The sequence below is a fragment of the Lichenostomus cassidix genome, chromosome 20 (assembly GCF_008360975.1).
Source record: "Lichenostomus cassidix isolate B80296 chromosome 20, HeHo_3.0, whole genome shotgun sequence".
Taxonomy (NCBI): domain Eukaryota; kingdom Metazoa; phylum Chordata; class Aves; order Passeriformes; family Meliphagidae; genus Lichenostomus; species Lichenostomus cassidix.
In genome coordinates, this window is record NC_139500.1 from 371,039 (window position 1) to 387,719 (window position 16,681).

At 39.0% G+C, this 16,681-nt stretch overlaps 1 protein-coding gene across 5 annotated transcripts in view; it reads left to right on the forward strand.

Annotated features, from left to right (window-relative positions):
- ARFGEF2 (ARF guanine nucleotide exchange factor 2) overlaps positions 1-16,681 on the forward strand; it is a 33,144-nt gene that overhangs the window by 6,890 nt on the left and 9,573 nt on the right. For all 5 annotated transcript variants that reach the window (XM_085079436.1, XM_085079438.1, XM_085079437.1 and 2 more), the window contains exons 5-30: positions 115-294; positions 701-911; positions 1,553-1,624; positions 1,888-2,036; positions 2,452-2,582; positions 3,107-3,341; positions 3,601-3,700; positions 3,923-4,062; positions 4,553-4,661; positions 5,160-5,361; positions 6,095-6,206; positions 6,773-6,978; positions 7,848-7,932; positions 8,024-8,195; positions 9,321-9,472; positions 9,659-9,787; positions 10,125-10,283; positions 11,419-11,566; positions 12,445-12,544; positions 13,318-13,358; positions 13,429-13,598; positions 14,229-14,380; positions 14,534-14,706; positions 15,147-15,307; positions 16,125-16,255; positions 16,356-16,485. In XM_085079436.1, the coding sequence (XP_084935562.1) occupies positions 115-294; positions 701-911; positions 1,553-1,624; positions 1,888-2,036; positions 2,452-2,582; positions 3,107-3,341; positions 3,601-3,700; positions 3,923-4,062; positions 4,553-4,661; positions 5,160-5,361; positions 6,095-6,206; positions 6,773-6,978; positions 7,848-7,932; positions 8,024-8,195; positions 9,321-9,472; positions 9,659-9,787; positions 10,125-10,283; positions 11,419-11,566; positions 12,445-12,544; positions 13,318-13,358; positions 13,429-13,598; positions 14,229-14,380; positions 14,534-14,706; positions 15,147-15,307; positions 16,125-16,255; positions 16,356-16,485 (3,750 nt within the window). The remainder of the gene's footprint in view (positions 1-114; positions 295-700; positions 912-1,552; positions 1,625-1,887; positions 2,037-2,451; positions 2,583-3,106; positions 3,342-3,600; positions 3,701-3,922; positions 4,063-4,552; positions 4,662-5,159; positions 5,362-6,094; positions 6,207-6,772; positions 6,979-7,847; positions 7,933-8,023; positions 8,196-9,320; positions 9,473-9,658; positions 9,788-10,124; positions 10,284-11,418; positions 11,567-12,444; positions 12,545-13,317; positions 13,359-13,428; positions 13,599-14,228; positions 14,381-14,533; positions 14,707-15,146; positions 15,308-16,124; positions 16,256-16,355; positions 16,486-16,681) is intronic.

Consider the following 16,681-nt stretch of genomic DNA (forward strand, 5'->3'; position numbering starts at 1 on the left):
CTGTGTTTTGTAGCAAAAACACTGTTTTTTCTGGAAGACATGCATGAAGAACGTGAAGAGCATTGCTGCCTAGTTGCTCAGATATAATTTTTACTGTGTTATGGGCTTTTCCAGGCTCTCCTCACTGCAGTAACATCTCCGTATATAGAAATTCATGAAGGAACAATTCTTCAAACTGTTAGAACCTGCTACAACATCTATCTGGCCAGTAAAAATCTCATTAACCAGACAACTGCCAAAGCTACCCTGACACAGATGTTAAATGTCATTTTTACACGGATGGAAAATCAAGCCGTAAGTAACTATTACTTTTTCTGATCTCAAACATTTAGGCTTGCAAATGACTGAAAACTTTTTAGGTATTGTTTTTAATGGGTCTGTCATTGTAGTTGCATATCTGTTGGTTCATCATGTTAGAAATCCTGCAGTGAGGCATACTGACTGATTTGAAGATAAAAGGTGATGCTCACTGCTGATGACAAGGTTTCACACTGTAGCTTCTGTTAAATGGCATTGGAGAAAGGCATCATGCTTTTAAAATAAGCTTGAAAGTATCTTTTTAATCTGATCGGCCAAGTGATTATAGTTTCACTGTTTCTTGCTAACACGTGAATTCACAAAGGAACATCAGTCATCACAGACAGGATTTTCCTTACCATGTTCTATGCTTTGTTGAGCCTTTTCACGTGGGTTTTTCAAGATGCAGGAGTCCAGAGAAGCAGAGCGAGTGCCTGTGCAGAAGCCGCAGTCCCCTGCAGCACTCGTGTCACGCTCCCCGCGGCCAGGACAGCGCCAGCCCGGCTCTTGGGGAGGCAGAGCTGCCGCCGGCGCCGCGCTGACCAACGGGGAGCCAGGCGGGGCAGGCACCGGCCAAGGGGAGCTGCCCCGGGACCCTGCCTTGCCGGCATCAGGTGAGCAGGAGCACAGTGGGTGTCTGTTGCTTTCACTTCCAGCCTTTCTGTTGGAAAGGGCTCTTGGAGGCCACTTTGAGGAGAAGTCACTGGCTCCCTTGGCTCTCCTCAGTAGTCTTTCAGAGTGTGCTGTCATCCACGGCTTGTGTCTACGTTAAAACTGCTGCAGAAAGACTCCTGTTTTCCCTAGAACTCTAGCTAAACTATGTGTGCTTTGTCTATATAGAATTTTAATGGAATTTGACTTGAATAGATTGATAAAGGGGAAAGAAAGGAAGAGAATTGTCATGGTATGTGGGAAGTGACAGAATCACTCTCAGGTAGTTGAAGTCCTGTGGTAAAAATGGTCCATATTATGAAGATCATATCATTGGCATATACTGGATCCAAATTAGGAATGTTTGTAGCAGTTGATAAATATAAGTGACAAAATAACTACATTAAAAATAATGATGCTTTAATTTAAACAACATAAATAACAGCAATGAATATTTTTGTATGACTTCTCAAAAATTACTTTCCATGAGAACTACTGAAGAAAATTGATAACTTCTTACACTTCTGTCTTTGTCATGTTTTTCCTTTTAATCCTCTTCGTAAACAAAAATGCTAAATTAAAAATTCTCTGTGTGTTTCATTAGAAGAAACAATTGATGGAGGAAAGGAAATGGTTAAAGACATCTTGGAAGATGTGGTCCAGTCAGCTGTGAAAGGTAGCTACGTCTTCTAAAGTAAAATAGTTGCATATGTGTTGATTGTACAAGCATGGAGGTTATTTTTGTTACTAAGTATCTTGACAAGAACGGCTACTGAGGCAGCAACAATAGGTTTCCACTGTATCACAATATCCTTCTGCTGATAGGTGAGAAACTTTGTGGGTTACTAGTGCTACTTCTGTCCCACTCGGTGGTACAAAGTCATGGGATAGAAAACACCTAATGCGTGATTTTAATAATTATTCCTTTTTTCTCTTTAGTGGCTGAAGAAAAACAGGTAACAGAACCAGTCAAGGCTCTGCCTGCGTTAGAGACTGCGGATACTCTTCTTTCTGTTTCTAGCAATGAAAATGTACAAACAAACGGCATTCCAGATGATGGGCAGTCTGTTTCCTCCACTGATAATCTGGTAAATAACTGCACTGGATGCCAGTATACATCTGGGAAAGGAGAAATGTTTTTATTATGCCAACTAATGGAGTGGGATTTCGTGGAAGAAAGGGATAGAAATGTGTGTGTCCTGTTCAGGTTCAAAAAGGAAGCAGCAGCTGCAATTTAAGCATGTATCGAAAATACCTGTCCTTGATGAAAAATTGGTTATATTAATTGTATTTTGATGCAGTGTGGGGACAGAGATAAAGGGTCAGTCAACCTTTGTGAAAAGGTCCGGATCCCTTGTAATCCTGTTTAGGTTTAGTTTAAACTTTGCCAGATGTACTATTTTCTTCAATCTGTAACTGATTCTCAGAGGAGCTGTGGAATCTCCTAATTGCTACATTTCTTTGTCTCACTGAGTAATCTGTGTTGTGTTTCTTACTCTCAAGGAAACAGATATATCTGGACATCAAGCTGCTGCCAGATTTTCCCATGTTCTACAAAAGGATGCCTTCCTTGTGTTCAGGTCACTGTGCAAGCTCTCCATGAAACCGCTTGGGGATGGACCACCAGATCCCAAGTAATGAGGCTGTATTTAATATTCTGTTCTCTCCAGGTAGCTTTTGGAAACAGTTCAGTAGCTGCTGTATAGTAAAGCAGGTGTTCAAAATTCACTTGTCAGGCCCCTGGTTTAGTTAGTTTGATGAATCTAGGGTAGAAAATAGCTTCAAATTATTAAAAACTTAATATTTGAGATTTTTGGTTTTTGCATAATAGGTTTATTAATCTTATCAGTTGAAGAGGCCTTGACTCTACAGTATTTATGAAGATTTTGACGGGAGAGTGGGGAATTGCTTAAGTAGCACTGAGCTATATCTATTAGGCTAGTCTAAGATGTTAATATTACTGAAAAAAAGTTCAAATTTAGGTGGTAGTTGTTCAAAAATCACTTGGCTGATTTCCACCCCTCTTTCCCCCTGCACTGAAATGAATTAAAATAGCAGTAATTTCTTCTTGATGTGGAAGAAATACTACAGTCCTAATGTTGAATACAAGTATATACTAAGAAATATAGAAATACATTTAATGTTGAATTTTTTCTAGATCCCATGAATTGCGTTCCAAGGTTGTGTCTCTCCAGCTGCTTCTCTCAGTGCTGCAGAATGCTGGTCTGGTTTTCAGGACACATGAAATGTTCATCAATGCAATCAAGCAATATCTTTGTGTAGCATTATCTAAAAATGGAGTCTCTTCTGTTCCTGATGTGTTTGAGCTCTCTCTTGCAATCTTTCTCACGCTGCTTTCAAATTTTAAGACCCATTTAAAAATGCAGATTGAGGTGAGAGACTTTTAATCTATAATTTGCATATCCTGTAGTTCACAAAATACTGTAATGGTGAAAGGACAGCTGGAACTTATGTTTTAATATCTTAGTTTGGTTTGCTTACTAAACTAGTATATTACTATTGTATCCAAATTCTAATATGCATGAAATGTTACTCTTCAAGAGAAATGATCAAACAGAAATGAATCTGTACATTTGATGTGGTTCTAATAAGTTTCAGATCATCAGGTCCTTGATCTTATTTATTTTGCAGGTGTTCTTCAAAGAGATCTTTCTGAATATTCTAGAGACTTCTTCAAGTTCCTTTGAACACAAATGGATGGTGATTCAGACTTTAACTAGAATTTGTGCAGGTATTTCCACTGTATAAAAGAATCACTTCTTCTGACAGCAGATGAAAATTATTTTGAAAACAAATGCCACCTATAATGTTTAAGTATGAAAATTTTAATTTGATCCTAGAGTGCTTGGGTTAAATGTCTGGATTACTCCCCACTGTCTGCTCTAACTGGCTGATTTCTTTTAAAAATGCTATGGCACAAATCCTAATACTTCCATTTTCTTTTATTTTCAAGATGCCCAGTGTGTAGTGGATATTTATGTTAACTATGATTGTGATTTAAACGCTGCTAATATATTTGAACGCCTTGTAAATGATTTGTCCAAAATCGCACAGGGACGAAGTGGGCATGAGCTGGGAATGACACCTTTACAGGTAAGGGAAACATCTTTGAAGATAAGGTACTATTGTTTCATAAACAGTGCTATTTCTGCATCCTTACTGATACTTCCAGTGGTTCATGGTGTCTGTAACCTACTGATGTTACTTTTTATTAGTTTGCTAATTTGCAATTGGATGCTGAAGCAGTGCCATTAATTTACTTGGTGATTTTGCTGCCTCTTTGCACTGTGAGACCAGGCTGGTTCTGGTCTCTTTAGTTGGACTGCCATGGAGAGAAAACCAAATGAGTCTTCCTCTGCCTCACACAAATGACTTACCTTCTTGAGCTCATGAACTAGTAGTGCCTTCTGTGGGATTTGCGTTGTGCAGACTTTGTGCCATATCTCCACCATAAGCATTTTATTTTCAAGATTATACTTTCCCAGTCCTTAGAAGGAGACTGGTATGGAGACTGTTCTCAGCACTGTTTGTTGGTTTGGTTTCTCTGCTTTAAATTTTATTATTATTTTTCTTCATGTTTTAGGAGTTAAGCCTGAGGAAAAAAGGACTTGAATGTTTAGTTTCTATTTTAAAATGTATGGTAGAATGGAGCAAAGACCTTTATGTGAACCCCAATCATCAGACTAGCTTGGGTAAGATTGTTTCCATATGAAGAGACTAACTTGCTTGATCAGTTTGTTCTTTCATTTATTCAGTGTTTAGAAGCTATTGAGAAGTGTGGATGCCAGGTTTGTACCTAACAATTTGTTTATACAAACAGTTTTGCAAACAGTTGTTAGTGCTGTTGCAGTATGCAATTCTCCAAGTGTCTGATTTGAATAACCAGGCTCTGTTGATGAGCTTTAGCCAGGTCCTTGTCTACACTATAAAAGCGCATGTTGGACAAGACATGCAACCAGTCTTGGCGTTACTAAGTTGAAGTGCCAGAATTTCTCCATAGATGCTGCTGCTTTTCTGCCTTATTTTAGAATTGCATCGACAGAGCATCTTCATGTAGTGTAGTGCAAACTGCCAAAAAGTATACATGGTAAAATAAGAACATTGACTTATAGATTTCTGCTTCAAAGTTCTGTAACTAAAACCTCTTGACTGAATAAGGATAACTTAAATCTGACCTTGTTTGTAAATAGGTTCATTTAAACCATCTGAACAGGAAATGGCTGAAGGTAAATGCCTGGAGACTGGTGGGAGACGGAGTAGTGTCAGTTCCTTGGACTCCACTGTATCGTCAGGAGTTGGAAGTGTTGGTACCCAGACTGCAGTACCAGATGATCCAGAGCAATTTGAAGTCATCAAGCAACAAAAGGAAATAATTGAACATGGGATAGAACTGTAAGCTCAGTGTGACAGCACAACTAGAGTTCAATAGTAATAAAATGTATTGTTTCTTATGATCTCACACAGTCACACCTGTAGGGACACTTACAAATTGGCATTAATGCAAAAGACTTGCCTGCTGTCGTCAAAAATCAGCGCTGGAGGCTGTTGTAGTTGAAAGGAATTTCCTAATGTCCTGGGTGGAGTGGAAGGTGTTTCCACAGTTTTCCTTTTTGCTGGCTCAGCCACACAAGAGGGCGTAAGCCTAGAGAGAAATTGTTTGAGGGGCACAGTTGTCTTGCAGCTCTTACATGGTTTGTTGTCTTTTATTGAAATAGAGTTTGGAGCATTAAATCATTGTCCAGTTATGCTTTACTTCCTTTTCATTAATTTGAAGATCTTCATGTCTGTAAATGTAAAAAGGAAGTGTCTTGAACAGCAACATTTTTAACATTTTGTGTAAAGTCTCTAATTTTTAATGTTCAAAAAGGTGTGAGTTGTTTTGAAATGAGTTTTTCAGCAATAACTTCTAAGGTTATCAGGAACTCAATGTACCTTATGAGATGGAGCCTATGGTGTGATATAGGTAATAGATCTGTTGCATGTTCACTTTTTTCTAACTAGAAAGAAAAGACACAAGCCACAGCACAGAATCCATGATCTATAAGGACTCTGTAAAACTCAAATTTTATAGGCTGTGATATTTTTAATTGTATGTCTCAATTTCCCCATGTTTTTGTCTGAATAGGTTTAATAAAAAACCAAAGAGAGGAATACAGTACTTACAGGAGCAGGGAATGCTTGGCACTACAGCAGAAGACCTGGCACAATTCTTGCACCAAGAAGAACGCCTCTGTTCTGTAAGATTACATGCAGCATAATTAACCACTTGCCCCAGTGCCTTCAGCCCTGTCCCCTGGTATCTGTGTGTATCTCTGTAGTTCAGATCTTAGAGAAATGAATGTGCAAGGCTTCACATGGACACAATGCCAAAGCTACTTACTGTTTACTTGCTGTCCCAGGCTTCTTAGTAAAGTAGTGTGCTACACTAAAGTGCTGGAGGGCTCCCCATCAATGGAATGTGCATTTCATCTGTCCCTGCATTAGCAATACCTTGCCAGCAAAGGAGTATCATGTACTGCAGTGGCAAAGCATTCTCTGCTGCATGTGCAACTGGATACAGTTCAGCTTTCCTTGGCTCTGCAGCAATGCAGATGTTGCCTTTGGAAGTGAGGGAACCAGGAATGTGCAGCCTCAGGGGGCATGTCTAGCACCCCTGTCCCTTGCCACCCTCCATTGGCTGCTCTGTCCACTCAGCAGTGTGTCAACATCATGGAGCTGACAACTGTGCAGCTCTCGGCCTTGAAACCTTCTGGCAAAGCTGGCACTTGGATTGCACAGTAATAACTGTCTCTTGTGTTTTTAGACTCAAGTTGGGGAATTTCTTGGGGAAAGCAGCAAGTTTAACAAGGAGGTGATGTATGCCTATGTAGACCAGCTGGATTTCTGTGGAAAAGACTTTGTCTCCGCTCTGCGTATATTTCTGGAAGGTTTTCGTCTGCCAGGTGAAGCCCAGAAGATTGATAGATTAATGGAGAAGTTTGCTGCTAGATATATTGAATGCAACCAACGGTAATTCAAACCCTTTACTCAGATCACTGTCCAAAGAACATTCCCTGGCTGTACTGTTGTGGCCCATAGGGGCATGGGATAGATTAAGCTCATACCAGGCCAGGAACTTCTGCAGGCTTGTGTGAAGAGCAGATCTTGCTGCTGATATTGGATAGGAAGTATACTGATGCTGGCATTTCCTTAAATCCCAAGTATGTGCTAGAAGGAATTACTGGAAGTGGGAAGCCAAAAGTATGTTAAGATGCACCAGCTAATACAGAGACAATTTTAAACAATTTTAGATCTGTCAAGTATGAAAACCAGTAATAAGCAGTAGAAATTGCTAGAATTAAAAATTCATTACATAAACAGCTAATAGGATGTTACAATGCTTTTATTTGCCTGTTAGATCTGGAACAAAATGTGTATGTGTTATTTGGTACCAAATAGGCAAAGTTGCTGTTGTTTCTAAAGCAGTAAGCACTGAAGTTTACCTACACGTCAGGCTTAATTAGTTCCCATTCCTTAGTCCAATTGGTGTGTCAGTGGGTTGGTTTTGTATCAATCTTTATGAAACTCTGGGAGTGAAAAATAAGCTGTCCTTTAACTTTTTTATGATTATATGTTATCTTTCTTTGGGTAATTTTTAGGGAATTGAAAATCTCGGTCATCACTAGTTTTCAATATTGTAAAGATGATGCTTTCTTTTCCCGCTTTGTATTTTGAACTGCTTGGGGCTTGATGCATTTCTAATGGCTAGCTTTGGGCTTTGTTAGCTCTGTGCTTGAATCCGTAGCACTTCTGGATATTTTTCTTGCATATGGAACTAGAGCTAATGTATTGAGGAATTGGGAGTCTATAAACCTGTTTTGTTTTCTTACCTCCCTCAGGCAAACACTGTTTGCTAGTGCTGACACTGCCTATGTTTTGGCATACTCCATTATAATGCTGACTACAGACTTGCACAGTCCACAGGTAGAAATTTAAAAAATCCAAACTTATAGAAGTTCACATTTCCCTGGAACTTGCATTCAGAATCTGATATCCAATTTATTCCTTCTTACAGGTGAAAAATAAAATGACAAAGGAGCAGTACATTAAAATGAATCGAGGAATCAATGACAGTAAAGACCTGCCAGAAGAGTATTTATCCACAATCTATGAAGAAATAGAAGGAAAGAAAATTGCAATGAAAGAGACAAAAGAATATGCAATTACAACCAAGTGTAGCAAACCAAGTAAGAAGGAGCCAGAAACTGGAAAGACTACAATGCTCTTGAACTGTTGCAGGAACTTTGGGATGGTATAGTGTGTGTGCAGTGTCCTTGTGAAAATGCCTTGGTGCAATACATAAAATACATTTAGAGAGGCTGATAGAGGTACTTAGAACGAAACTGGCTCAGTTACGACTTAACACTGCTTTCTGTGGTGGGAACAGCTGTGTAGGTGCCTCTGGCACCACTGCAGAGCAGCACTAGAACCTAGATCTGTTGGGGTTTTTAAACATGAGTGTGGGGGGGAAAGGGTGTAATAACTGAAGGGGGAACTTTGCAATTAATTTGTTTTTATGTGCTAGACAGTGGGTGAGGGCTTGATTTGAAGGTTTTTTGTCTCCTTCCTTGGTTCAGTGGTTGGGAGGTGTCATAGTCCTTGTGATAGTGTTTGCACAACAGAGAGATTAGAGAGTTTGTCATGATCTATAGTCACCTCTCCTCCTCCAGATCAAATGAGGGCTTCTTTGTGTAGCATGCAGTAGAAACCAATATCCCCAGCTGTACCCTACTTTTCCTCAGAGTAGCTGGTACTACTTTAATTCAAATTAGTGAATTCTGAATCTTCAGCATAGTGGTTTTTCCAGTGTTTTCATGGTGTTTGCAAGTTTTCTCAATCAAACTAGGAACAAAATTAATTTCCTTGAATATTGAAGTTGCACCCTGTAGTATAATGATAATGAAACTCTAAGTTAATAATTTATTTATCATGTTGATGAGGCCTTGTTTTGTTTTGGGGGTGTGAGCCTAAGAAGATACAGGATTTTCCATCCACTTTTACAGGCAGAATGACTTAATAGAGTATGCACGTCTGATTTGGAACGATTAAGTAATAGCATGTGTTACATAGTAAAGGGCTGAATTAGTTATTTTGTACAGAATAAAGTATTAAGTTTGGGTGTGGTTTTTAGTGCTGGACTTCCTTGCTTGCAACCTGGGGCAGCCTCCTGACTTCTAAGGTTTTTCAAGATTTTTATCTTCAGAATTCATTTACAATTCCTTTATTTAACATTTTGTGATGCTCAATGCGAAGGCGTGGAATGTGCTCTTACAAGGAAAGCAAGCAATGCATCTGTGTGGTGTTCCCCTTAGGTGTAGCTAACGAGAAGCAGCGGAGGTTGTTGTACAACTTGGAGATGGAACAAATGGCAAAGACAGCCAAAGCCCTCATGGAGGCAGTGAGCCATGCAAAGGCACCTTTCACCAGTGCCACTCACCTGGATCATGTCAGACCCATGTTCAAAGTGAGTGTTGAGTTCTCATTATATCTTCATTATGAAGGGTTTTAAGCATGGGGAAAAAAGTGGAAAATCACTCTGAAGAGTTTGCTAATGCAACGGGTGGACTCTGGATATATTTGGCCTCAGTGTCCCAATGTTTCGGGCTAAAGTTGTAAGAGACTTCTGAACTTACTGTGTTCCTCTCTTTAGCTTGTCTGGACTCCACTGCTGGCAGCTTACAGTGTTGGCTTGCAGAACTGCGATGACACAGAAGTTGCATCCCTGTGTTTGGAAGGAATCCGCTGTGCAATTAGGATAGCCTGTATCTTTGGAATGCAGGTTGGTGCCAGACTTAGCCTGGGACTTGCTAAGGGCCGTCTGGGCTCTGGGAGGCAGATGAAGACTTACAAACAGCTTATACATAGAAGATGAAGTGTCTCATCTGCTTTCTTGAAATGGTACAAGATCTTGATGTAAACAAGCTTTTCTTCAACTCTGCTTTTCTTTTTCTTGCTGAATCTTCTATTAAGAGTTTTAGTTAACTAGCCTCCTACTTTCCTTTAGCTGGGAAGTGCTCTAATAGTGCTAGCTATCCATAGAAGGAAAATTTGTAGGCAAGTTGCTTTCTCAGTATCTTCAGTGACTTGATTTTGATGCTTGTTTCTCTGTCTTGTAGCTTGAACGAGATGCTTATGTACAGGCCCTTGCTCGTTTTTCCTTGTTGACCGCCAGTTCCAGCATTACAGAAATGAAACAGAAGAACATTGATACCATTAAGACACTTATTACAGTTGCTCACACAGATGGCAACTATCTTGGGAATTCTTGGCATGAGGTAAATCTTGATTAGTTTAAACAGTGAACACGGTGTCCTGTTTTTTCTTCTACTATCAGCTTCTAGAATCCTCTTGAAAATGTGAAGGAAGTGCATTATATTAAGTTTCTGTTTTGTTTATATATATGTATAATATATATAAATTATACACTACATTTTTTTAAGATCCTGTGGAAACTGTGTGACAATATTGTAATTTTTGTAGGTGCATTTGATAGGGAATTTAAACGATATGAAAAAATCTCATTTGGCTTCAGAAAATTCTGCATATAAACTGTTGTATTCTTAATAATGGAAAGAAAAATATTCTAGCTCACAAGTACAGACTTGTCTGTGCAATGTTTGGTGACATTTACACCATAAGTGCATGAAAAATTAGGGCTAAAATAATTTGGTGGGGGATAGGTAATCATGGGCTATCAGGATCATATGTATTTTCTTAAAGCTTATTTTCCAGGGGCAATTTTATCAGCTCTAAATCCGTGCTGCTGCTAAAAGGGGCATTTCTGCTGCATTATGTTCTCTGGCACTAGTCTTGGGCTACATGATACGTGACAAAAGGTGCTAGAGCTGACAAATGCCTCGGATCTGGTCACAGCACACCCTCTTGAGTGCTTGTGCCAGCCAAGGGATGTGACAGTGGGTGAGGAGGAAGGAATGGAGTCAGTTTTGTGCTGTGGCAAGCACAGCATTGGCATTTATGCTCTCTAGGTTGGAACATCATTACTCAAAGTGGTGACAGCTGCAATGTTTCAGTCTTTTCATCTTTCTGGGACAATGAAGTCTCTAGAAGATCAGCTCCAACTTGTTTATTGTCTTGAAAGTCGATGCTGTGAAAAGTAATGAAAAGGTTTCCTTTAGTAGTTAGAGATCCAGGTTAGACTTTTGAGCACTATTTATTTTAATATTGTATTGGAATGATTCATGGTGGCTGATGATATTGAATGAACCACTCAACTTCATTTTTGGTTTTCTTAGTAATGTCTTAGCTCCATCGAAGCTGTTATCATGGTCAAAGTTATTTTAATGGTCAGAGAACCTGGGAAGGTCATAAATATTAAATACAAATACATGTTAGGAATAAAAATAAGGGGTGGTGTCCAGAAACACGATGTTTAATTTCTTTTGATTTTAGATCTTGAAATGTATTAGCCAGCTGGAACTGGCACAGCTCATAGGAACTGGCGTGAAAACTCGGTATTTGTCTGGTTCTGGGCGTGAGAGGGAAAGCAGCCTTAAGGGCTATGCCTCCGCAGGAGAAGAGTTTATGAGCCTGGGATTAGGTAAGATTATTAATCTTGGACCTCACAAAGATGGACATATAAGTGGGGTAAGAATGGGTAAGAATATTACCCATCAATATTATAACATACTCAGTATATTTCCTTGCTTCCAGGAGAAGCTGTATTGGATTAATGAAACTGTGTATTCCAAGATGTGTTTATAATTACCAAATCTGTTCTAACTTTGGAATTGAGTTAAGCTATTTGATAACTAGTTATCAAATAGCTATTCCAGATTTATTTGTTAGAATATGTTGTTGTCAAAACTGTTTTGCCATACAAAGTCATGATTTTGTTACAAGTATCAATTAATAGGAAAAAAAAAAGAGATTTGTTTTTAGGAATTAACAAATGTTTCAATAACTGACAATTGGTTTTCCAAAAGAATTTTTATCTCTGCGTGTTGGGCTTGCTGTTCCAGTTTCTATTGTTTCTGCAGTATGTACATGAAAGAAACCTTAGATTTTTGGCTGTGAATTAGAGGAACAGGGCAAGTTGTCTTAATCTTTGGAAAACCATTAAAGAAACATTTTAGTTTTAAAAAACTCTAGAGTGGATGCTATACATGGTGACTATGCTGAATACAGAAGTGTGCCCAGCATTAACTACTTGTAGCTGACTTAGAGTTTGTATTTTAAAATAATGTTTCATTTGTTCCAATTTCAGTAACAATATTATGTCATCTTAAACTAATAAACATGATGTTTACTTGTGTAATAATCTGGCACAGATCTGGCAAAGGCACCATTTGCTCCAAATAAATTACATGGTAACTAGAAGCAGTAGTCACTTCTTTGTTTACTTGTTTGATGTTGGAGTTAATATGAAGTTGTGATTTCCTGATGCCAAACTCTGTTTTTTAATGGCTTTTATTGCAGGGAACCTCGTTGGGAGTGGGGCTGACAAACGGCATATGGCGAGCATTCAGGAGTCCGTGGGGGAGACCAGCTCTCAGAGTGTGGTGGTAGCAGTAGACAGGTACTGAGAATGTAATTTCTGCAGTCTTATCTAAATGGTCATCTTTGTCATCTGCCCTTCTGAAATGTTCTCTAAAGACATTTTCCTATCCTAAACCATGTGGTGGAATGAGACTTCTTAATAACTTCTGATACAATTGTGCAAATCTGTACAACTGTATATTCAGACTTGCAGTATTTATTCTAACCTTAATGTGTCTGTTACCACATCAAAGTCTAAAAGATTTGAGAATGTTCTCCACTTACCAGTGTTCTATATGGACTGCTATCAGTAGTCTGAACTCCTCTCAAGACTGAACTGCTGAAGGGGAAGAAGGGACAACAGTGCATCCACAGATTGTATAGATCCATTGACAGCCACAGATGACCATATTCTCAGAGCATGTAAAGATCAAAGGTGGCTGATAACCACTGAAGTCTTGTAGCAAAACTTTCCTAATGTATGTTTATTGTCCCCATGAAATTTAACATACTGTCCCTCAAATGAATGTTCCAGCATAACTTGGCCCAGGTAAAATTATGAGCCTGTGCCTGTTCTGCAGCAGGGCAGGAGCACAGCAGACTGTGCCTTGGTGCAGGAAAGAGCTCCTCCTTCGACTAAGGAGCAGTGCATGTACTGTTGATAAAGGAGCAAGAATAAAAGAGGTACAGAGTTGATGGCATGGAGGATTGTGAAGTAGCTCCAGATGTGCTGCCCTTTTGCTGCAGCACTAAGATGGAATTGACTCTTGGGGATGCACAGCTGGAGCTCCAACTCCTTTCTTTGTTCAATAGGATTTTCACGGGCTCCACGAGGCTGGACGGGAATGCCATAGGTATGTATAGTGGGTTACAGGGCCCCTGGCACTGGAGCAGCCTGGCTCACAGCAGGCTTCTCGTGTGCAGTTGACTTTGTGCGGTGGCTGTGTGCTGTTTCCATGGACGAGCTGGCATCGCCGCACCACCCGCGCATGTTCAGCCTGCAGAAGATAGTGGAGATATCCTATTACAACATGAATCGCATCAGGCTGCAGTGGTCGAGGATTTGGCATGTGATTGGAGATCACTTCAATAAGGTATTTCTTAAAATCAAGTTACACAATATGCATGAATAGCAGGACTTCTTTAATCAACTTTGGCTTTCTGTGTTAGTGGCTTAAGCTCTGATATTGAAAAAAGTGCCTTTCAAGGCACCTAAAAGAAGCACCTATTTAAAAATCTAAAGTGTACAAATAGAAATGTTTATGGGAATGATCTTTAATCACGTAATTGTCATGATATGATTTGGTATTTTTGTAATTTTTCTTTGTCTTTTCCTTATGATCAAATGCCAAGTTAGTTTTTTTTCTAAAATGCACACAGGTGATCCTGGAACTAGAGTTGTTTTCCTTAGGAAATTGAACTATGTTTGGATGAGATTTTTTTTAACCAAAGATTTTATTTATTTTATTTTACTGTATTTTAATTTCAGCATCTAGCTGGCTTTTATAGTTCTGCATTGATGCATTCACAGTCCATGGGTCTGTTTGTTTAGGACAAAGTAACAGAAAGCCCCTTCAACAGGAACCTCTTCTTTCCCAAGTATTTGAACACTGGAATATACTAGTGATGTTTAATGGGCTGAGATGGAACTTGAATGATGAATTTGTTACTGATAGAAATGACACATTAGCTGATAAGTGTTTGAAAATATGCTTTTCTTCTAGGTTGGGTGTAACCCTAATGAAGATGTTGCCATCTTTGCTGTTGACTCATTAAGGCAGCTGTCAATGAAATTTCTTGAGAAGGGAGAGTTAGCCAATTTCCGCTTCCAGAAAGACTTCCTAAGGCCTTTTGAGCATATTATGAAGAAAAACAGGTGTGAGACACTGCAATTTCTGCTTTAGCTTGCTTTAGTTCCACTTAAGCATGTCAGTTGGTGTGGGTTAGATGGTCATGTATGGGGAAGGGGAGCAGTTACTTCGTGCCAGTGTGAAGTAGTCTTGCATTCCTTTTTCTTTTTTCTGTTTAGATCTCCGACTATTCGAGACATGGTGATCCGCTGTATTGCTCAGATGGTGAACTCTCAAGCTGGTAACATTCGTTCAGGCTGGAAAAATATCTTTGCAGTCTTTCATCAAGCAGCATCAGACCATGATGGGAATATCGTGGAGCTGGCCTTTCAGACTACAGCGCACATAGTTAGTAAGTAATACTTGACTTTACTTACTTACTAGCTAGTAATGCTAGCACTCACACAAATTAGCTTTCCTGCTGAGAGTCTACATTAAAACGCTCACCTGAATAAGGCTTTTGTATTTCCAGGCAGATAAACACACAGCCTTGCAGCCAGACTGTTTAAACTCTGCAGCTGGGTAATACCTATTAAGTCTCCTGAATGCTATGGACAGGAAAAACTAGATATAGATATTCTGCTGTAGAACTTTGGAATGTGATTGGTGAGGTGGGACAGGGAAGAATGCAAGAGAGCACAAAGAGCCATATTTAATGTAGCAGATCTGGTCCTTTCATGTCTGTCTATTCCACAGCAGTATACCATGGCTGGCATGCCTATATTGGTGCAGTTTATCTATGGATTTTAATATCAATAAATTTTAAAAAGTGTATTTGTTTGTTCTTCACAGCAAATATTTTTCAGCAGCATTTTCCAGCAGCAATTGACTCATTTCAGGATGCAGTAAAATGCCTCTCTGAGTTTGCCTGTAATGTTGCCTTCCCGGACACCAGCATGGAAGCCATCAGGCTTATTCGCTATTGTGCAAAATATGTCTCAGAAAGACCACAGGTATGTTTGAATTTTTACCCTGGTGCATTTTCAAACTCTCTTCTACTGTTAAATGGAGACTAATCCAAGAAAGATCTTTCAGACTCAAACTTCAATTGCAAGTGTTTGTATTAAAAGCTAATTTGGATTTAGGAGAAAATTCGATACTATATAAGCAGTAAACTAGGTCTAATTAAATAACATTAAGTCTTGTAAGTACAAATGGGAAATAACTGATATTAAATAGTCCTTGTTGGGTTTTTTTTTAGTTTTTGTGGTGTTAAGATGACTTGGAAAGCAGTGCTTCCTGTTCTGTTATGTCTAGTACAGTTGGTTACAAATATGTATATTTTTCTACATCAGACTATTGTGTGAATACTGAATATAATAATCATTGGCTGAGGAGAGCCCCGAGTTACATTGCAGTTGCATGTCCCCACTGTGTGCTGCATTCAGTGTACCAGAGAAGTGTAGAACTGATTTCTGCCAGTTTTAGATTGTTGCCTGTATTGATGTAACAGTTGTCTGTCACTGTTGACTGCTATATGTATGACCATATACGACTGCCTTCTAAGAAGTCCAAACCTCAGCAACTTTAAGGCCTTTAGCTGGACTGAATTAAAAAACAGGTAAAGTATTTCCATATATTACTTTCTAGTATTTTTGCAAATAGTTACATCTCAGAGCTGTACTTATATTTTACAGTTTTGGAGTGTTACAGTAGGAGCTAAGCTAACTTTCCAAGCCTGTACCACTAGTAGTATCTAAATTTGTCACATTTAAAGATTTTTAAGATAATTTTTTTCTTTAAATCTTTGTTTTCCTGCTGATCTTTAAGGTATTAAGAGAATACACAAGCGATGACATGAATGTGGCTCCCGGGGACAGAGTGTGGGTCAGAGGATGGTTTCCTATTTTATTTGAACTTTCTTGTATCATCAATCGTTGCAAATTAGATGTTCGTACAAGGTAATAAAGCTTTTCTTTCTATCTTTTAATTCATTTAGTGAAGAGATTACAGGAGCACATTTTAACATCTGTCCCTATACCTGTTTGGGTTTGTTTATAGAGGCTTAACAGTGATGTTTGAAATCATGAAGAGTTATGGGCACACCTTTGAAAAGCACTGGTGGCAAGACCTGTTTAGAATTGTGTTTCGGATTTTTGATAATATGAAACTTCCTGAACAACAAACAGAGGTAAAAACAAAACAAACAAACAAAACAAAAACCAAAAAACCCAACCCAAAAGGCAAGCATTCCTTAGAGTTGTCTTTTTAAGAACTCACACATCTGAGGCAGCAGTTTGTATTGTCATCAGATATTGCCACCCCATATTGCCCCAGACTTAATTAAACATCCTGTGTTCTGCCGAGTTCAGTGGCATGAATGAAAC